Raw genomic sequence first — 23,975 nt, forward strand, 5'->3', positions numbered from 1 at the left:
AAGAATATCAACATAGGGACATAATGTTCTCTATTAAACTTTTGACTTAAAAGATTTTAATATCTGCTAAAAGCAATATAGGTTTTTGTTTTTCTTTCTTTCTTTTTTTTTTTTTTTGAGATGGAGATTCGCTCTTGTTACCCAGGCTGGAGTACAATGGCATGATCTTGGCTCACTGCAACCTCCGCCTCCTGGGTTCAAGCAATTCTCCTGCCTCAGCCTCTCGAGTAGCTTGGACTACAGGTGCACACCACCACTCTTGGCTAATTTTTTGTATGTTTAATAGAGATGGGGTTTCAGCATGTTGACCAGGATGGTCTTTATCTCTTGACCTCCTGATCCATCCGCCTTAGCCTCCCAGAGTGCTGGGATTAGAGGCATGAGCCACCACCCTTGGACTAGTGTTTTTAAAAAAGTATCTTTAAATTTAATTTGCAGGCCAAGATCTTATTATCATTTTAACTTTTTCATTAAAGTTTTACTTTTATGAATTCCTGAATGTCAGATTGAAATGTAATCAGATATATTTCTATTAGTATATGCAACATATTAGAAACTTCTGTATTTATGTGTTAAATGTTTGATATTTTATGAACATTTATTATATACCTAATTACATTATAAATTAAAATTATCGCATGATCAGTGACATAGTATTAAAATATATATGAATGGCACTCAATGCAACCCATTTTTTAGCACCTATCCAGTTTAAGTAAAAGTGCTGGATCCCAGGGAGAATGCAACAATGTGTAAGATGAAAAATTGTCCCTCAATGAGTCTATAATCAAATAACAAAAACATAGATATGTAAAATATAAGAAAAGGCATAAACTTTCATAAAGAGAGGTTAAGAGGAGAAAGATAATTATTATTATTATCTGGAGAAAGATAATGACTCTTAGAAGGTAACACAAATAGCTGGGAAGAATGAGCATTCTACTTTTGTGTAGAGGGAAACACTAGCAAATGAACGCTATGAGAAGGCATTAATTTGGCATTGTTCAACTTAAAAGGTTTTTGAACAGAAAGTCTGTAGTAATATTCCTAATGTCTTACTACTACTTTGTTCTCAGACTGTAGAAAGTAGCAGAAATTATGTGATAAATGCTTCCTAAAACATGGGAAATAGCATTCTCTCTCTCTAAGTTGGTTGTCTATATATCAATGATTTGGAAAAAAATTTAACCTCTGTAAACCTAATGCAGGTTATAGCAAGTGTAATGTTAAGAAACAAAGACATATAATGAGTAAAGGTGTAGGTGTCCTATACCATACGCAAAAATTAACTCAAAATGAATCAAAAACTTAAACTTCAAGACCCAAAAGTATAAAGCTCTTAGGAGGAAACTGATATGGTTTGGCTCTCTGTCCCCATCCAAATCTCATCTTGTAGCATCCACAGTTTCCATATGTTGTGGGAAGGACCCAGTGGGAGATGACTGAATCATGGGTTGACTTGTGCTGTTCTTGTGATAGTGAAATGGGTCTCACAAGATCTGATCATTTTAAAAACGGGAGCTTCTCTGCATAAGCTCTCTCTCTTTTTGCCTGCTGCATCCATGTAAGATCTGACTTGCTCCTCCTTGCCTTCCGTGATTGTAAGGCCACCCAGCCATGCATCACTGTAAGTGCATTAAACCACTTTCTTTTGTAAACTGCCCAGTCTCAGGTATGTTTTTATCAGCAGCATAAAAATGGACTACTACAGAAACATGGGAAAACACTTCATATTGAATTTGGCAAAGATTTCCTTGATATGATATTGAAAGCATAGGCAATAAAAGTAAAATATACAAAATGAACTGTATCAAACTAAAACATTTCTGTGCATCAAAGCACACAACTAATAGATTTAAAAGGCAACATATAGAATGGAAGAAAATATTGACTAATCATATATTTGATAAGAGGTTAATGTCTAGAATACATGAAGAACTCGTACAACTCAGCAACAATAAAGCAGCCATGTTAAACTAATAACAATTTAAATGTTTATTTAATCCTATTAATTTTTTTAAGAAATTAATATTAAAATTTAAAAAATTAAATTTAATAGGGTTAAATGTCTATTTGAGTCATTTGTCTATTAAAAAAAAAATAGATAAGCCGGGTGCAGTGGCTCACACCTGTAATCCCAGCACTTTGGGAGGCTGAGGTGTGTGAATCATGAGGTCAGGAGTTCGAGACCAGCCTGGCCAATACGGAAACCCCATCTCTACTAAAAATGCAAAAATTAGCCGGGCATGGTGGCATGCACCTGCAGTCCCAGCTACTCAGGAGGCTGAGGCAGGAGAATTGCTTCAACCTCGGAGGCAGAAGTTGCAGTGAGCCAAGATGACATGACTGCACTCCAGCCTGGGTGACAGAGTGAGACTCTGTCTCAAAAAAAAAAAAAAAAGACAAAGGATTTGAATGGAAATTTCTCAAAGTTGATATACAAATGAGGAACAAGTACATGAAAAGATGCTAAATGTCAATATTAGGGAAATGCAAATCAAATCTATAGTAAAATATCGCCTCACAGCCATTACTATAACTATCAAAGCACACACAAACACACCAGAAAATAAAGAGTGTTGGCAAGAGTGTAGAGACCCCTTGTGCATTATTGGTGGGAATGTAAAATGGTGCAGCCACTAAGGAAAACAGTAGAGCAGTTCCTCAAAAAAATAAAATAGAATGATCATATATGACCCACTATTCCCACTTTTGGGTATATCTTCAAAAGAATTGAAAACAAGATCTCAAAGAGATATTTGCACATCCATGTTCACAACAATGCTATCCACAATAGTGAAGCAACTCAAAAGTTCTACAGTTGAAAGGACAAGGGAAATGTGGTACATGCAATTAGAGATTATTCAACTTAAAAAAGAGAAAAAATTCTGGCTCATGCTACAAGATGACTGAAACTTGAGGACTTTATACTAAATAAAATATGTCAGTCACAAAAAGACAAATAGTATATGATTCCATTTGTATGAAATATCTAAAGTAGCTAAGTTCATAGAAACAGAAGGTAGAATGGTGGTTGACAGGAACTGAAGGCAGAAGAAAAGGGGAGCTATTGTTTGTATAACAAGTTTCAATTTTGCAAGATGAAAAAAGTCTGGATACTGGTTGCACAACAATGTGAATGTACTTAACATTACTGAACAGTATACTTGCAATACTTATGAAAATCAGTATGCATCTGAGGGGGAATGGCAGAGTTCCTTTTCAAGTTCTGCTGCTTTTAAAGACCTAAAGTATGCATCAGTGTAGCTACAACAGAAACCTATCACTTCCTAGAGGATGACTGGACTACTTCAAACTCGACTAACTAGTAGCGCCAATTTCAGCTAAAATTTAATATAGTATATCTCATACTATTCCTTTTTGATCTACATAAAAATATTTTCAAATAATTAAGAAAAACAGTTCCATTGTTTAATAGCATTTCCTTGATTGGTAATTGATCACTGCATTCAAATGGCTAAAATTATAGCACATTACCTTTAGCTATTCAATTTTCTTTTCTTTATGATCATTTAATTAGTTAATTGATCATACTATTTAAGTAACTTGCTTCATTAATTTACCCTTATGCCTGCAAAAGATACTACAAAGGTCTTATCTAAAAAAATAAAATATTCATTAAATTTAAAAGAGTACAGTCACCCATTCTGAGAAAAACTGGATAGGTCCAAGGTGAACAATGAAGACAGAACTGAGGTGAATAAGAAAAACTGAAGGGGCATGGGGTTATTTTCACTGAGTCCATATGGAAACTCACCTCACCTATCCATGCATCCACCCTGGAGTTTAAGGCTCAGTATACAGTGGCATTCTCTTTCATGCTGTCTTTTAATCATGTTCACTGAGAAACAGACACTGAACTGTGTTTCTCTTACCAAGACCTCCAAAATACTTGTCACTTCCTGGTCATTGGGTTAATACGGTGAAACAGTGTGATGTTCTAGAAAACATGCACTCATCCAAATCATCTTGGACTCTATTATGATAGAAGGCAGGAGAGTTAACATAACCCTGGAGCAAGACCAATATTATGTACTGTTGTAATTCCCACAGGAAAGTTAACTACTTCTGGTACTGCTTCTTGATAGTAATTGGGAGAAAATGCATTTTCTAGATCAACAGCAGCATACCATGTTCCCAAGGTCACATTAAACTGCTGTAGCAAAGATCCCACATCTGATATGGCAGCTGCAATTTGTGCTACCAGCTGGTTGAATTTGAAGTAGTCCATTATCAACCTCTAGGATGTGACAAGTTTGAATTGTGGCCACACTGACACATACTTTAGGCCTTCAAAAGCAGCAGAAACTTGAGAAGAAACTGCCATTCTCTCTCAGATGCAACACTCATTTACTATCATGGCCAAATCAAGTAGTTTTAGAGTCCCCTAACCCACTACAATAGTTCTTACCTCCACAAGCTAAATAGCCAATGTGGTGGTCCTGCCAACTACCAAGTATGTCCACTGGAACTATTCAGGGAACAGAGAAATGAACAACCAAAGGATTGGCTTCCCCAGGAAACAGATTCTGAGATATGTGTTCAGGGAGTTTGTTGAAGAGAACTGTCAGCAATAACAACACTGAAGGATTATGGGAAGCAGAATTTGGTACAGGGAGAACTTGAAATTATGGTGCAATTGCAGTAGAGGCCTCAATTGATTCCACATGGAACTCTGATGCTGGGATAGCCCTTCAGAGTTGTCTCATATTGAGGCAAGGGGGCAGGCTTTTGTAAGCCTTCATTGACTACAGGGTTATGTACTCTTTGAGTTATACTCATTCGGTAAACCACAGGGGAGGCAGGTCCCATAGGCAAGAGGCAGCTCCTTTCAGCTGAAGGTAATACCTGGGAAAGAACATAGGTATTAAACCATCAAGCAGGCAACACCTCTGGCAAATGAGGAAATAAAAGCCTCAATCCTTAGAGGGGAATATTGGTGGTTCATCGTAACATCTATTCTAGGGTTTCCAGATTTAGCAAATAAAAATAATAAATAAAAATATTGCATGGAATGTACTTATACTAAAAAGTTGTTTATTATTTACCTTAAATTCAAATTTAACTAGGTATCACATGTTTTATCTGACATGTGTTAAAGGATAAGTAGAGGGAAGAATTTTAAGGGTATTAATATATTTCCCATTTTATAATCTTATGCTTAGATAGTACACATCTCACACTGATGTGGGAGGCCAAAAAACAAAAATGGCTTAACCTCAACAATTTTTGCTCTATTCAGAATCCTGAAGTTGTCTAATTATAGGGATTCAATATCCTTCACTTTTTTTTTTTTTTTTTTTTGAGAAGGAGTTTCGCTCCTGTTACCCAGGCTGGAGTGCAATGGTGCGATCTCGGCTCACCGCAACCTCTGCCTCCTGGGTTCAGGCAATTCTCCTGCCTCAGCCTCCTGAGTAGCTGGGACTACAGGCACGCACCACCGTGCCCAGCTAATTTTTTGTATTTTTAGTAGAGACGGGGTTTCACCATGTTGATCAGGATGGTCTCGATCTCTCGACCTCGTGATCCACCCGCCTCGGCCTCCCAAAGTGCTGGGATTACAGGCTTGAGCCACCGCACCCGGCCTATCCTTCACTTTTTTATTGCAGGAAGCAGAAGTAGGCTTAGAAAGCATACTCAGGCAGTATTAAGAGGGCTGTATAATGAGAAAGACTCAGTCTACAGTACATAGGAGAGAGAAAGAAGTAGAGCAGTGGCAGTGGGAATGGAAAGGAAAAGATAAGATGAGTAGAGTAGAAACACCACCGAGATAAATTGAAAAACTATACTGACTGCATGGTTCACAAAAATAGGAGGTGAATAGAAGAATCCAATAAGATTGTTTTCTTTCTATTTTAATAGGAGGAAAAGACGTAAAATTGTATAAGCTATATGTAAAATAAAGAAACTTATTTAAAGAGAGAAAATTATACATTTGATATAGCATCTAGCAGAATGTATAACATACATATGAAGACATTAATGAATATATTATATCAAGCTGTTGTTATTGAGCAGGGAATCATCTTCTATTAAATATATTGCACTTGAGACTTTATAGATATTTTTAACCATCTGGCATTTCTACAACCTGTACTCAGGATGTTACATTACACTAGTAATTTTATTAAATAAATATATACACATAACTCCTGAGAAACACTCATTTTCAAATGTAAAATTTTAACTAAGAGTTTAGATATTTTTTAAATGTGTTTATGATAGCAATTTCAATCTCTATTTTATTTAAAATATTTATTGTGTATTAATTGCCTTAATGAAGCTCTTTAAAAGTGGAGTTTTGTTCTTTTCCTTTAAATTGCACAAAAGTAGGATACTACAGTTTGAATGTGTCCTCAAAAAGCATGTGTTGTAAATTTAATCCCCAGTGCAACAATATGTGAGGTGGGGCCTGACAGAAAGTATTTAGGTCATGAGAGCTCCACTCTCAGGAATGGATGGATTAATGTGGATTATCAAACAGCTTGAGACTGTGAGTTCAATATTTCTCCTCCATCTCATCCTTCCACCTTCCACCATGGGATGATACAACACAAAGGCCCTTACCAGTTATGGACCTCCCAATTGTGGGCTTCCCAGTCTCTGGAACTGTTAGATATAAATTTATCTTCTTTATAAATTATCCAATCTGTGATATTCTGTTATAGCAACCCCAAACAGAAGATGGATTACCACCGCCATTATTTCAGTAATACTATCTTTCTCCTTGGTGCTTTCCCTCTTATGTGATATTTTATTTTGCTGCCAGCTGATTCTTGCAGAACGACAATATTCATCACTTCACTCTTGCACTATTTCCTAACTCTGGCTAATCGATCCAGAACAACTAACAGACCTAATAAATTTTTGTGCATATCACAACAGGACCCTCCATAGCATCGTCAAATTCTAGATTGTTTATTTAGTATGGGCTGTGTGTAAAACAAATATTAGAATGCCAATATAAATTAGATTTTTTCCTATTTTTCCATCAAAGTTCTAAAATTCAATGTGAATTTGCATTCTATAATTTCAATCACCAATGACTTAATCACAGTTATTACCCATTATTGAGATCAGTAAATTGAACAAAATCTGGCTAATCCAATTGTGCTCTACCAATCAGAAATCTTTTTTAGTAAGCATTGTACACTGTTGTCTGTATTTCTTAACCATGACAAGCAAGGCACATGTAATATATGTAGGTATAATAATTAAAATGATCTTAGTAAATCCTATTTCTATTAAGTATTTTCCATCTAAAAGGATCATTCACAATCTTTAAAGGTGAATTTTTCTTGGAGTTGAGTATATTTCTGGGCTACTATCTTTCTTTGTTAGTTTTTGATATGTGTTTAGTAAATATAGGGATAGCTTATCATAGCATGACATAAACAGGAAGGTAAATATGTTGTTTTTTTACAAATGTAATGGCATGTCAAACCCAAAGACAAATTATTTTTATATTATTCATTACCAGTTTAGATTTTTCAAGTTTTGCTCCCTTAAATTGATGTAATGAATGTGGATAGCATGGCAAATCAATAGGCCCACCGAGTAAGCATGACGTTCTTAGATCTGAGAATTTTTTTTTGTGCAATAAGCAAAATGTCAGAAATAGAATTGCATAGTTGTTGAGAGTTGTTTCTAAATATTATAGTAATTCTCCTGTTATGTTAGTATTGTGACTAAATATAAGATCCAAGAACAATTAATTTAATTGTACTCTAAATGGTTACATTACAATGCTTAAAATGAAAAATCCCTTACCTCTCAACTCAGTGGTTTATTGGGAGCTCTCTCTGATGACTTGCACTTAAGATCACCTTGGTTTCACTTTTCAATCAAAAGATGACAAATACTATACCATGTATCTCACTAGTAATAATTTATAGTTAAAAATAAAAATTAGCTAATCCTGTATGTACATTAAATATTGGTGTAACAATAATTGACAATACTTATACAACTCTTTCGCCAGGTACTATTTTAAGTAATTAACCTTCATTCTTATAGAAAAACTAGGAAATATATTCCATGTTATCCTTGCTTCAACAGTTCAGAACAATGAGGTACAAAAAAACTAACTAATTGGCTGAAGTTCCTAAGGTAAACAAGGGGTAGCACTGGTATTTGAATCCACTGCAGTCTGGTTTCAGAGCCTATACAGTTAACCACTAGATCATACTATCTCCCTGTTGAATTAGTCATCCTTCTTCTGAATGTGTGTGTGTATGTGTGTGTGTGTGTGTGTGTGTGTGTGTGTATGCGTAAAATGAAAATTCCAATTGTCCTTACTTCTCTTCCAGTGACAGCCTACTCTGACAACATAGGCTTAGTTAGATGACCGTCCTGTCCTAAATTTACCACTCATACAGCACTTGTTATGCTGATCTGTCATCATTTCTCAATTAATTGTAATTCCATGAAGCAAGGATTATTGAAAGACTGACATACAGTAGAATGCCTTGAATATAGTAGGAGTTCAATAAATGTCTGTTGGATGAACTGATGCTTCTCATTGTTTTCAGGTCTGCCTACTGACATTCCAAACTGTACCAAAACAATCAAATGTACCCCTCCCCAGTACACTACCATTACTCCAATACTTTTGCAATTCTTCATAATATGACAAACTACATTTATCCTTCAAATACTTTTGGAAAACACACCAATAGCTATCCCAAGAAGAAAGGTCTTACCTTCTAAATCTTCTTTCTCAAAGTGTGTTTTGAGAATAGAACGAGTTCCACCTCTATCCACAACTGCTTCTTCATCATTTCTCTGTAAAATAAAGAGAAAGAAGATTAAATGATAACACATATAATCTTAATTTCAGAAAACATTGATATAATCTAATATTTCAAGGTTTACTTCAGTCACTTAAATCTGGTTGTTCATGAGTAGTCTATTTGATTATTGAGCATTGGCTTAAAAAGAAGACAAAAATAAATTTGACAACATATTTGAAGAAATATCATTTGGTTTTTTGTAACATTGAAGGCAGTCAAACATTCCAGTTGTCACCATTTGTTAGTGAGATGAAAAACAAAAAACAAACAGTTATCCTAACAATTTAATAATATCCATTTTTATCCTTGATAAAGAATTCTTATCAACAAGATGACATTTTGAACTATGCAAGAAAAATAAACATCCCTAATATTAACACCACTAATGCTATGGCAGGGTAAAATAATTCTGCTGTCATTAAAAATGGGGTTGGGGAATCTAATCCCTTGAAAGCAATTAGTAGCAGTTATTAGATAAAAGGCAACTCTAATTACTTTGCCTCAATATAATGCATTTTATTCAAACTAAACAATAAATTATCTATATATTTTTGCCAATTTAGAATGAGTGAATATGGACTAGGTCTTCTGAGTACTAAACACATGCTCAAAATAATGCAGACACTAATTTGGTACACAAAATACAATGGGAGAAGTTGAGTATAATCCATTTTGACAATGAAGGAATGAACAAAATACAAAATTCTGAATGAAGTAAAATGTAAACTATTGTATTTCCAACTTTTATCTGGTTATGCACACCTCTATAAAAATGACCTTAAAAGTGAACACTGAGCACAAAATAAGAAATAAAAAGATAGACTAAAGATGAAGGAAGCTTCCAAGCTCTAGTCCTGTCTATTGTAGTATATGTCTAGTAGAAAAAAAAAGGGTTTTGTTTCTTCTTTGAATGCCAGAGTATACTGAAAAATAAATTTTTTAAAAAATTAAATTTAAAATAAAAAAACATTGTTTTTTTCTATCAACTACATTGGAGCATCAGACATTGGGGACCTGCCTTTCTTTCATTAAGGAAGAAATCTTTGACAGAGTGCCATAATATGTAGTAGTGAATATAAGAGTCATGGGAATCCAGAAAAGAAAGAAATCACCGTTAATTTAGGAGCATGGACAGAACAGAAAGAGGAGGAGGAAAAGAAATTCAATGTCTCAATCTTGGAGAATTCTTATGAGGGGCACATGAAGAATTAGAGTAAAGAGAAGAGAAATAAAAGAAGAATCAATAATGTCAAAAAACATAGAGACTTTTTTTAAATGATGCAAAATTATTTTCCAATTTTGTTGAACTTGGACTGCATATCATTGGTAACCTTGAAAGGGGAACATATAAGAAAATGCAAAAGTCAAAATCTAATCAAGCAAAAATAATGAGGCTTTCTATCGTGAAGAAATGAGAAAAGAGGATATAGTTCTTGTCTCGCAAGACACAGCTGATTGTCATCAACTTACCCCTCACCACATATCTTTGCTTTTAGTCCTTTGACTAGACTTAAGTTCCAGTGGGCCTTGAAAGGTGACATACAAAAGGTGACCCACAATGAGTTGAGCTACACTCCAAATAACTGCAAGATATTTCCAATTTATGCAGATAGAAATACATAGGACATATGTGGGAACTGGTATTAAGGGTGTTGAGGTAACAATGGAAGGAATATAACATTGTTATACTCCTGACTGACTTTATTGATATGAGCCCACTAAGCAGAGATTCTAGATTTAATGTCATCGCTTAAAGGGTTAGAAAGTGCTCTAACAGTTTGATTAGTTGGCTAAAACATGAACCAAGAGGTGGGCTACACTAAATGAAGTTGAAATTCCAGAACTGCTTTGGCACACTGTAGAGGAAAGTATATAAAGGCTTGGGAAGACTGAAATGTTAGATTAGATTTATTTCCACTGTAGAGTAAAGTATATAAAGGCTTGTTTGCCCATACCAGGAGGGTTCAGAAGGCACATCTTTCACCTTGACTATGGGAAACAAATTTGTAATGGGAACCCTGGCATCCTTGAAGAGCTCTATGGTGTCTTTCATCTGTGGGTCAGGAATTACAATGGGAACTGCTGTCATCAAACTGGAATTCTAAAAGTTAATTGGGATAATTAGATCCCAAGCAGGACAGGGGCCAAGAGACAACACTTAATCACCAAAGATGGGTATGGTTACCCTATAAACAGTAGTCAAAACAGTAATCAGAATAGCCTGATTCAGAGACATATGGTTTGGTTAGTTAAGGTATCACTAGAAGTGAAATAGATGGGCAGTCTACACAATTTTTATATGATCTGTAGAAGCAAAAAAGGTCGGGTTCTAGGTCAGTGAAGAAGTCTAACTTGAATCATTAAAAGAGAGAGTCATGGTCTCTCAGTCAATGTCCATATTTGAGCCAATTTACAGATCCAGAATCTCTTGAATGGAGAGGCCAGATCCACTAGAGAAAGGATCCTGCTATACTGCCAAAAATTTGTAGTCTTTCTCATTGCCTTCCTCAAAGAGACCTACCACCTTTTACCAGGATGACTGCGTATTGGGGAAAATGAAATAATTGGACTTTGGGGGATAACAGGACATTGTCTCTGAACTGACATTATTCTAAGCAGACTGAAAATATCATTTGGGCTCACCAGCCAGAGTAGGGAGTTATGGATGTCAGGTAGTCAATGAAATTCTGGCTGGAATCAGTCTCACTCTGGGTCCAGTGGGTTTCTGAATACATCTTGTGGTTACTTCCTCAAGTCAAGAATGAATAATTGAAAGAAAAATAGATTATAATTAGGAGAATCTTCAAAATTAGAGTATTCATTTTCTTTTCAAGTCAGTTAGACCTTTGCATATCTGAAGGTTAAAGGAATGTTGTCAATATAGAGGAGAACTAAGAAGCTAGGAAAGAAGTAAAAAAAAAATCACCCCAGCCCAGCTGCCAAGAAAGAATATTACTCTGATCTAAGAACTAAGCTACTAGCATTAAAGATAGGAACTCTTTTTTTTTCTGAGGTTTGGGGAGAAGATTGGAAGGGTTGTTATATAGTCAGAGATATTCTGAAAAAAAACAAAAACAAAGAAAATGATAAGTGAGGAATCTTCTACTAGGTTGCCTTGTTTTGGGGGGCAAACTGAGAGGTGATATTATTTTCTAACAGTAACAGAGCAAATAACTGAAGAAATTGAGACACTGAGAAGAATAAAGATTCCAAATCCTTTTTGAGAGTGATATTTTAGTTGACATTATCCGGACTTTTTATGGATAATCAGAACAGATAACTATTCCCATCAGTTTTAATTTGAGATGATCAAGGCAAAGGAATCTAAGAGAAAAATGTCACAATATTTTTGGCTTCCTTTGGATAACACATTAAAAACAATTAAATCCCCCATAAGAGCAGAACATAGCAAGTTCCACCATTCTTAGACATTAAAAATCTGTTTCCACTTAGCTTTTCTGATAAGTTTACTACTGTGTTAGAAAGAGTTCAAGGAATTAGGTGCTGAACTGATAAATGAGGTGTGAGGTACATGGTTAACTGTTTTCCTAAATACTTACTAGAATGGAATAAATAGCAGTGTTAAAACACAAAAAAAAAAAGACATTATAGTCTGGTGTCTGAAGTAGGGAAAAGTATACCTAACACATATTATGTTTTATACCAAATAAACTTTAAAAATTCTCATTTGTGTGAAAAAGCCTGAATGTGTGTGTGAGTGAATGTGTGTGTGTGTGTGTGTGTGTATGCTTCTTAATTCTTCAACATAATCTTGATAAAGATTTTTGCCTCCAAGTTTTACCAATCAGTACTTTCAGGTACAGATACATTTCAACCAGGAAGGTCAGCTCTCCTGTGCTTCACACATAGCAAAATACATGAGTGGAAAGATATGTTTTTTAGCCCGTGGTCTTGTATCATATAAAGAGACACATCAGGGCTAAGTGTTTGTAATCAGAGTTAAAGAAATGTACACTATGAATAGAAAAAAGTTAAAGAAAAAATGAAAATAAAACAGGATTCATAGGCCAAGAGCTTTGCTCTTGGGCAGTTTTTAAAATGACTTGGTTTGAGCAATAAACACAATAGAAAAAACTAAAAATGGGGTTTATATAATTTTCCCAAACCAGACAAATACATGTTTCCATCTATTTAGGCTCTGTTATTGATATATTTACAAAGCAAATTTATTATTTTCGCAAGACCTAGTCAAATATATGTCACATTAGAATGAATCTCTGCCCTCTGAGGTGCTGTTAGGCAGAATGCCGAAAGCTAAATCATGCATCCATGTTCAAAGGTCAAAACAAGCACAATTCCACTATATCTTACAATGGCAGTCTCTTAAAAACAACTGCAAAATGGAAAGTTTTGTGTGAAAAGTCAGAAGATGTTTTCCCCTAAGGAGTGAAACATTTAATTTTTATTTCAAGGACCTGAAACAATTTTTAACTTATGCAAATGATTTTTCTCCTTATTTATATAAGGCACCTATGCTATCCTCAAACAAAAGATAATTCCATTAAATAGTTGAAAAGATACTGTGTGAAATTTTATAGGAGTAAAATCTAAATATGAAATAGTTGACTAAGTACTGTACAAGTTGCATGTAAGAATGACTTAATTTTAACGTTTATTTGAAAGAAAAATACTAGAAGCTAGAATATGAATATAATTCAATATAAGTGTCTCGTTTTGAAGCTTCACATACAGTACCCCCCTTAAATACTCATTGGATGCTTCAAAGAGAAATCAAATGTATACTCTATCAGGCAAAAAAAAAAAATCCCAAGATACAAATTAATACTAATACATGTACTGAAAGTCCTCTACTTTGGTTACAGTTTGAAAGATCATTTCAATATTATTTAAAACTTTTTAACAGAGCATGTCCCTCCCTCCATGTTACCAATAGCAAGTAAACACGGAGTAGGATGAAGGGAATGCAAAGGGATGAATGGTACTGGGTACCAGCTTTTGGTTACCCCAAACATATAGTAAGATAAATTCTAATTTCATTTTGTACTGAGTTACTCTCTAGATTTGTTGAACATCAAACACATCAATGAATCTTAATTTCCACATGTATTTGCGCATTTAGGAGCAAATTTTAGCAAGGAAGAAAACACATTAACATATTACATTGCACCTTAATACAATTTACCCTTGCTATGCCATTGGGTAAACTTTTTTTTTTAATGGAGTTTTGCTCTATTGTTGAGGCTGGAGTGCAGTGGCATGATCTCGGCTCACTGCAACCTGCCCCCTTCTGGGCTCCTGGGTTCAAGAGATTCTCTTGCCTTAGCCTCCCAAATAGCTGGGCTTATAGGCATGAGCCACCACGCCTGGTTAATTTTTGCATTTTTAGCAGAGATGTGGTTTTGCCATGTTAGCCAGCCTGGTCTTAAACTCCTGACCTCAGGCGATCCACCTTCCTTGGCCTCCCAAAGTGCTAAGATTACGCGTAAGATCCACCACACCCAACTCCATTGGGTAAACATTTGTAAGATAATTGATTCTAGTAAGCAGTGCAGGACAGTGTTTTAAAATTTATTTGGACATGATCCATAGTGAAAAATATTTTTTATATCCCAACACAGTCACATATTTATATAGTGTAAACAAAACAAAAGTTTCACAAACCAATACTTACTATTAACAATCTACCCTGACATTTTCTACTCTACGGTATTCTACTTCATTTGAAACTACTCATCGCTATCCATTAAATTTATTTTAAGACTTAATAATAGGTTTTCACCTGCAGGTTGAAAAGCACCAGTGAAGACTATTGCCCTGGTAAAGACTATTAGTTAACAGTAACTAATCTGACAGGAATCACATTTAAGTCCGCTCTAATCAAATGAACAAACCATAATTCATTACTTTTCAAGTTAATATTTTCCCATTTTAGAAGTGTCAGTTGTGCTAAATTTAGGAAGGCAAAATTTTTTTTGTTGTTATTTTTTACTAAATATTAGAGAGAAACAGCAAAAAAAAAAAAAAAAGGTTTCTAGCTCAACTTTCATATCTGAACCAGTTCATTCTCTCATGGAAGAGCAGCTAATACGGCCAGCACACTTCATTGTTACAATGTTCACATAAAAATATAAACAATTTCTTCTGGACTTGTTTGTAAATATTATTAATCTCTTTATGAACATTTAAAAAAATTCATTATTCTGATTTACTGTAACTCTTGTCCACAGTCTGAACAAAATATTTTTTCCATTTTTACAAAATAAAAGTAACAATAATGCCATGAACTATAAAATTCTAATATTTTATATCCATTCTGTAATCCTTTTCATAATTCTCTTTGCGTTGTAGAATGAACAGAGGACAAAGCAGTTCATTTTCAATTCTGAATTCTTTCTTAAACTACTTCTAAACCTGTCCTTCTACTCTGTTCCTTTCCTCTCCCTATAAATCTCCATTTTCACTGATTTTTGATTTATTCTTCTACTATTACACTTGATAAACTAAGCAATTTTATTTATATATCAATTTATTCTCCTCCCTTAAAAAAAGATAGCATACTAGAAACACTTTCTTGTGCCTTGCTTTCTTACTTAACAATACATTTTTACAGCATGTAGAGAGCCTTCTTATTCATTTTATAGCTGTATAATACTCCATGGTATGGATGAACTGTAATTCAGTCAACCAGTCCCCTAATGACAGGCATTTGAGGAGCCCCCATTTTTTTACTATTACAATTATTGGAAACGGATAATTTTGTACATATATCACTTTATATTTTTACCAGTTTATTCTTTGAGACAGATTCCTCAAAGTGGGATTGCCATGTCAAAGGTTAGATGAATCTGCCATTCTGGCAGATACTCCAAATTCCCCTTCATAAGTTTTTATCCCCTGCTTTATCTATAATATCAATATTTAAAAAGAAACCACATTTCTGCCTTTTTTATTAGCTATTACTATTGTATGGTGTACTATATATTCTCCACTAACCCTTATAAATCTGCTTAGCACTCTTTTCCCATGCTCTCTCTTTATAAGCTACATCACTAAATTCCTTGCCTTCCACCTTCTGGTTAAGTTCAGCTAAGAAGAGAGCATGCCAGAAGACTGTAGTGTGAGAGAAGAGAGGCATCGTTCCTGTTAGGCCATAGCATGACAATGGCTGCATTCCTCTATCAAAGAACAAAGCTCTTGTCCTATGACTCCTTTATAGCTATGGCTCTTGCCAATATTTATTACCTGCTCTCACACCTCATTCCTTTAGGCCTAGGGTTAGTAACAGATTCCTGTTGTTACAGGTCTGCAGGATTTCAAGAACCCTCGTGTATTTCCCTTTATCCTGCCTACACCTGGATATGTACATTTTTTATTTCTTATTTGCCCATACCTGTATACAATATCATTTCATTAAACCCTTTTTATCACCCCTTTTGTGTGTCATGTTTTCATGAGTAAAAATGAATGGCTTCAAATCGTGTGGAAATGGACATGTAATTAAAATGGCAACCTATGTACATGACTTTGAGTACGAAACATCTTTCAAAAATATACTGCTGAATGAAGGGTAGAGTAGAAAATGGTAGGGAAGGAAAAAGAAGATGGCAAGGTAGGAGCAACTCAGGATTGCAGCTCTCAGTGAAGGTGCAGAGGGTGAGTCCAAGCTGCATTTCCAAATGGATCTTCATTGCCCACAGAACAAGGAAATTCCCAGGTGTAAGAGAGACACAGGACACCAGCACAGTCCTTTCAGCTGGTGTGGCCATTTTGGCCAGCACCACAGTGCAGCGGCATTCTGCACAAAACGCACTGGTCTGGGTGCCCTGTTAACCAGCAATCTGAGATTTGAGAGGGCAGATTAGCATATCCATCTGATTAAACGGGACTTGGACAGTGAGCCAGACCAGGAGATTCCCGGGAAGCGACATTTGAGCCAGTGCACTGGATTGCTGCACGAGAAATCATGCAGATCCCACTGCCCTATCAGTAGGCGACTGACACACCTAAGAGAGAGTCAACTGTTCACCTTAAAAAAAAAAAAGAAAAGGGCTCTGAGACAGGGAGCCTTAGGTGATCAGGCTTGGAGGGTCCCAACCCCGAAAAGGACAAACAAAATGGCGATTCGAAATGCTTGGGGTTGAGAGTTTCACTGCTGGCACAGCTGAATCCAGGATGGTGCAGCTCGATGGAAGAAAGGCGTTTGCCATTACCAAGACATTCCACCCTTACTGAGCTACACTCCCATGGCTGATGCAGCCTGACATTGCCGAGGCAACCCACCATAACAGAAAGACTCCACTAACAGTGCGAAGCACACGACAGCAGGGCATACCCACGGCAACAGGGAGGAGCCCACAGTAGCAGGCTGGAGCCCACCGCAGCAGGGCAGAGCCCACAGCAACAGGGCACACCCCGCGGAGCAGGGCGGAGCCTCGGCAGGCAAATAGTGACTAGACTGCCTCCTAGCTGGGCAGGACAGTGCAATGGATACTGATAAGAAAGACCTAACTTTCCAAGACAGAGCATCTGAGAAAAAAAAGGGGTTTTATAAGTTCTGCTGCAGCAGACTTAAACACACCTGCCTAACAGCCCTGAATGAACAATGGAGCTCACAGAGCAGCACTTAAGCTCCTATAAAGTACAGACTGTCTCCTCTAGCAGCTGCCTGACCCCTGTATATCCAAAGAGTCACCTCAAAAAGAACTGATCAGACTGACATTTGGTGGGCATCAGTCTGGGACAAAGATAGCAAAAGAAGAAACTGGTAGCATCCCTCACTGTTCCGCAGCTGCAACAGGTGTACCCCAGAGAAGCAGGGCCTGGAGTGGACCTCAGCAGTCACACAGCAGAGGGGCTAGACTGTTAGAAGAAAAACTAAGTAACAAAAATACTTCATCATCAACAATTTGGGCATCCAATCAGAGAACCAATCGAAAAGTCAGCAACTACTCAGACGACAGGTGGATAAATCCACAAAGATGGGAAGAAACAACTGCAAAAAGGAGGAAAACACCCAAAACCAAAACACTTCGACTCCTAAAAAAGGACTAAAACTCCTCACCAGCAAGGGAACAAAGCTGGATGGAGAATGACTCTGACAAAATGAGGGAATCAGATTTCAGAAGGTGGATAATGAGAAACTTCCATGAACTAAAAGAACATGTTCTAAACCAATGCAAAGAAACTATGAACCTTGAAAAAAAAAATTTGAAAAAAGATTCAAGGAAATTATAACAAGAATGGACAACTTAGAGAGTAATATGAATAAACTGAAGGAGCTGAAAAACACAACACGAGAACTTCATGAAGCATACACAAGTTTGAACAGCCAAATTGACCAACCAGAAGAAAGAATATGAGAAGTCGAAGATCAACTCAATGAAATAAAATGAGAAACCAAGATTAGAGAAAAAAGTGCAAAAAGAAATGGACAAAGTCTCCAAGAAATGTGGGACTATGTGAAAAGACCTCACCGATGTTTGATAGGTGTACCAGAATGTAATGAAGAGAATGAATCCAAGCTGGAAAATTCTCTTCAGGATATTATCCAGGAAAATTTTCCCAACCTAGCAAGGCAGGCCAATATTCAGGTCCAGGAAATACAGAGAACACCACAAAGATATTCTGCAAGAAGAGCACCCAAAGGCACATAATCATCAGATTGACCAGGGTTGAAATGAATAAGAAAATACTAAGGGCCGCCAGAGAGAAAGGTCGGGTCACCCACAAAGGGAAGCCCATCAGACTCACAGTAGATCTCTCGGCAGAAACTCTACAAGCCAGAAAAGAGAGGGGGCCAATATTCAACAACCTTAAAGGAAAGAACTTTCAACCCAGAATTTCATATCCAGCCAAACTGAGCTTCATAAGTGAAGGAAAAATAAAATCCTTTGCAAACAAGCAAGTACTCAGAGATTTTGTCACCACCAGGCCAGTTCTACAAGAGCTCCTGAAAGAGGCACTACACATAGAAAGGAACAACAGGTACCAGCCATTCCAAAAACATACCAAATGCTAAAGAGCATCAACAAAATGAAGAATCTGCATCAACTAACAGGCAAAACAGCCAGCTAGCATCAAAATGGCAGTATCAAATTCACATATAACAATATTAACCCTAAATGTAAATGGGTTAAATGCACCAATCAAAAGACACAGACTGGCAAATTGGAAAAAAGCTGAAACCCATCGTTGTGCTGTATCCAAGAAACCCATCTCACATGGAAGGATACAAAAAGGCTTAAAATAAAGGGATGGAGGAAGATTTACCAAGCAAATGGAGAGCAAAAAAAAAGCAGGAGTTGGAATTCTCATCTTTGATAAAATAGACTTTAAAGCAACAAATATCAAAAGAGAAAAAGAAGGTCATTATATAATGGCAAAAGGATCAATACAACAAGAAGAGCTAACAATCCTAAATATATATGGACCTAATACAGAAGCACCCAAATACATAAGGCAAGTTCTTAATGACTTACAAAGACACTTAGACTCCCACACAATAATCGTGGGAGGCTTTAACACTCCACTGTCAATAGTAGACAGATCAACCAGACAGAAAATTAACAAGGATATCCAGGGCTTGAACTCAGACCTGGAAGAAGCAAACCTGATAGACATTGATAGAACTCTCCACACAAAATCCATAGAATACACATTCTTCTCAGCACCACATCACAACTACTCTAAAATAACCATATAACTGGAAGTAAACCACTCCTCAGCAAATGCAAAAAAAAACTGAAATCATAACAAACAGTCTCTCAGACCATAGTGCAATAAAGTTAGAACTCAGAATTCAGAAACTAACTCAGAACCACACAGCTTGATGGAAACTGAACAACTAGCTCCTGAATGTTGATTGGATAAACAATGAAATGAAGGCAGAAATAAAAACGTTCTTCGAAACCAATGAGAATGAAGACACAACATACCAGAATCTCTGGGACACATTTAAGGCAGTCTCTACAGAAAAATATATAGCAATAAGTGCCCACATGAGAAGAGTGGAGAGATCCAAAATTGACACCCTATTGTCAAAATTGAAAGAGCTAGAGGAGCTAGATCAAAAAAACTCAAAACCTAGCAGAAGACAAGAAATAACTAACATCAGAGAAAAACTGAAGGAGATAGAGACACAAAAAATCCTTCAAAAAATCAACAAATCCAAGAGCTGGGTTTTCGTAAAGATCAACAAAATAGACAACTAGCCAGACTGATAAAAAAGAAAAGAGAGAACAATCAAATAGATGCAATAAAAAATGATAAAGGGAAAATCACCACAGATTCCACAGAAATTCAAACCATCATCAGAGAATATTAAAAACAACTCTATGCACGTAAACTAGTAAACCTGGAAGAAATGGATAAATTCCTGGACATCTGTGTCCCCCCAAGCCTAAGCCAGGAGGAAGCTGAAACTATGAATAGACCAATAACAAGGTCAGAAGTCGAGGCAGCAATTAAGAGCCTACCACACAAAAAAAGCCTAGGTCCAGATGCGTTCACAGCCGAATTCTATCAGACACACAAAGAGGAGCTGGTACCATTCCTTCTGAAACTATGCCAAATAATCCAAAAAGAGGGAACCCTTCCCAAATCATTTTATGAGACCAACATCATGCTGATACCCAAACCCAGCAGAGAATCAAAAAGAAAATAAAACTGCATGCCAATATCCATGATGAATATAGATGCAAAAATCTTCAATAAAATACTGGCAAACTGATTGCAACAGCACATCAAAAAAAACTTATCCATCATGATCAAGTAAGAATCATCCCGGGAATGCAAGCCTGGTTCAACATATGCAAGTCTATAAACGTAATTCACCACATAAACAGAACCAAAAACAAAAACCACATGATTATCTCAATTGACGCAGAGAAGGCATTTGACAAAATTCAACAGCCCTTCATACTAAAAACCCTCAATAAACTCGGTATTGATAAACCGTATCTCAAAGTAATAAAAGCTCTTTATGACAAACCAATATCATACTGAATGAGCAAAAACTGAAAGCATTCCCTTTGAAATCTGGCACTAGACAAGGATGCCCTCTTACACCACTCCTATTCAATATAGTACTGGAAGTTCTAGCCAGAGCAATCAGGCAAGAAAAAGAAATAAAGGGTATTCAGATAGGAAAGGTGGAGGCCAAATTGTCTCTATTTGCAGACAAGATGATAGTATACCTAAGAGACCCCATCGTCTCAGCCCAAAATCTCCTGAAACTGATAAGCAAATTCAGCAAAGTCTCAGAATATAAAAGCAATATGCAAAAATCACAAGCATTCCTATAATCCAATAATGGATTAAAGAGAGCCCAATCAAGAATGAACTGCCATTCACAATTGCTACAAAATGAATAAAATACCTAGGAATACAATTTACAAGGAATGTAAGAAACCTCTTCAAGGAAAACTACAAACGACTGCTCAGTGAAATAAGAGAGGACACAAACAGCTGGAGAAACATTTCATGTTAAGGGTTAGGAAAAAACAATATCATAAAAATGGCTATACTGCCCAAAGTAATTTACAGAATCAACACTATCCCCATCAAGCTACCATTGACTTTCTTCACCGAACTGGAAAAAACCACCTTGAACTTCATATGGAACCAAAAGAGAGCCCACATAGCCACGTCAATTCTAAGCAAAAAGAACACAGCAGGAGGCATCACACTACTGAACTTCAAACTATACTACAAGGCTACAGTAATCAAAACAGCATGGTACTGGTACCAAAACAGAGATATAGACCAATGGAACAGAACAGAGGCATCAGAGGCAACACAACATATCTACAAACATACAATCTTTGATAAACCTGACAAAACAAGCAATGGGGAAAAGATTCCCTGTTTAATAAATGCTGTTGGGAAAACTGGCTAGCCATGTGAAGAAAGCAGAAATTGGACCCCTTCCTGACACCTTGCACTAAAATTAACTCCATATGGATTAAAAACTTAAACATAAGACCTGGCACCATAAAAACCCATGAAAAAAATCTAGGCAAAACCATCCAGCACATAGGAGTAGGCAAGGACTTCATGAACAAAACACCAAAAACATTGGCAACAAAAGCCAAAATAGACAAATGGGACCTAATCAAACTCCACAGCTTCTGCACAGAAAAAGAAACAGTCACTAGAGTGAATCGGCAACCAACAGATTGGGAAAAAATGTTTGCAGTTTACCCATCTGACAAAGAGCTGATTCCAGAATTTACAATGAACTGAAACAGATTTACAGGAAAAGAACAAACAAGCTTATTCAATATAGTACTGGAAGTTCTAGCCAGAGCAATCAGGCAAGAAAAAGAGATAAAGGGTATTCAAATAGAAAAGGTGAAAGCCAAATTGTCTCTATTTGCAGAAGACATGATAGTATACCTAGAAGACCCCATCGCCTCAGCCCAAAAACTCTTGAAACTGATAAGCAACTTCAGCAAAGTCTCAGGATATAAAATCAATGTGCAAAAATCACAAGCATTCGTCTACACCAATAACAGACTTAAAGAAAGCCAAATCAAGAACGAACTGCCATTCACAATTGCTACAAAAAGAATAAAATACCATGGAATACAACTCACAAGGAACGTAAGGGACCTCTTCAAGAAGAACTACAAACCACTGCTCAACAAAATCAGAGAGGACACAAACAGATGGAGAAACCTTCCATGTTCATGGTTAGGAAGAATTAATATCTTGAAAATGGCTATACTGCCCAAAGTAATTTACAGAATCAACGCTATCCCCATCAAGCTACCATTGACTTTCTTCACAGAACTGGAAAAAACCACCATGAACTTCATATGGAACCAAAAGAGAACCCACATAGCCAAGTCAATTCTAAGCAAAACGAACACAGCGGGGGGCATCACACTACCGGATTTCAAACTATACTACAAGGCTACAGTAATCAAAACAGCATGGTACTGGTACCAAAACAGAGATATAGACCAATGGAACAAAACAGAGGCACCGGAGGCAACACAACATATCTACAACTATACAATCTTTGATCAACCTGACAAAAACAAGCAATGGGGAAAGGATTCCCTGTTCAACAAATGGTGTTGGGAAAACTGGCTAGCCATGTGCAGAAAGCAGAAACTGGACCCCTTCCTGACACCTTACACTAAAATTAACTCCAGATGGATTAAAGACTTAAACATAAGACCTGGCACCATAAAAACCCTAGAAGGAAATCTAGGCAAAACTATCCAGGACATAGGAGTAGGCAAGGACTTCATGAACAAAACACCAAAAGCATTGGCAACAAAAGCCAAAATAGACAAATGGGACCTAATCAAACTCCACAGCTTCTGCACAGCAAAAGAAACAGTGTCTAGAGTGAATCGGCAACCAACAGAATGGGAAAAAATTTTTGCAGTTTACCCATCTGACAAAGGGCTGATATCCAGAATTTACAAAGAACTCAAACAGATTTACAGGAAAAAAACAAACAAGCCCATTCAAAAGTGGGCAAAGGATATGAACAGACACTTTACGAAAGAAGACATATGTGAGGCCAACAATCATATGAAAAAATGCTCATCGTCACTGGTCATCAGAGAGATGCAAATCAAAACCACATTCAGATACCATCTCACACCAGTTAGAATGGTGATCATTAAAAAATCTGGAGACAACAGATGCTGGAGAGGATGTGGAGAAAAAGGAACACTTTTACACTGTTGGTGGGAGTTTAAATTAGTTCAACCATTGTGGAAGACAGTGTGGCGATTCCTCAAAGCCTTAGAAATAGAAATTCCATTTGACCCAGCAATCTCATTACTGGGTATATATCCAGAAGACTATAAATCGTTCTACTATAAGGACACATGTACACGAATGTTCATTGCAGCACTGTTTACAATAGCAAAGACCTGGAATCAACCCAAATGCCCACTGATAATAGACTGGATTGTTAAAATGTGGCACATATACACCATGGAATATTATGCAGCAATCAGAAATGATGAGTTTGTGTCGTTTGTAGGGACATGGATGAATCTGGAGAACGTCATCCTCAGCAAACTGACACAAGAACAGAAATTGAAACACCACATATTCTCACTCATAGGCATGTGATGAAAAATGAGAACACATGGACATAGAAAGGGGAGTACTAAACACTGGGGTCTATTGGGGGGAAAAGGGGAGGGCCAGTGG

General features: G+C 36.6%; 1 protein-coding gene across 32 annotated transcripts in view; it reads right to left on the reverse strand.

Moving 5' to 3' along the window:
- Positions 1–23,975, reverse strand: part of SLC4A10 (solute carrier family 4 member 10) — a 422,038-nt gene that overhangs the window by 221,258 nt on the left and 176,805 nt on the right. For all 32 annotated transcript variants that reach the window (XM_078327546.1, XM_078327550.1, XM_035304692.3 and 29 more), the window contains one exon: positions 8,724–8,805. In XM_078327546.1, coding sequence (XP_078183672.1) covers positions 8,724–8,805 — 82 coding nt within the window. The remainder of the gene's footprint in view (positions 1–8,723; positions 8,806–23,975) is intronic.

Source organism: Callithrix jacchus, chromosome 6, assembly GCF_049354715.1.
Source record: "Callithrix jacchus isolate 240 chromosome 6, calJac240_pri, whole genome shotgun sequence".
In the NCBI taxonomy this organism is placed as follows: Eukaryota; Metazoa; Chordata; class Mammalia; order Primates; family Cebidae; genus Callithrix; species Callithrix jacchus.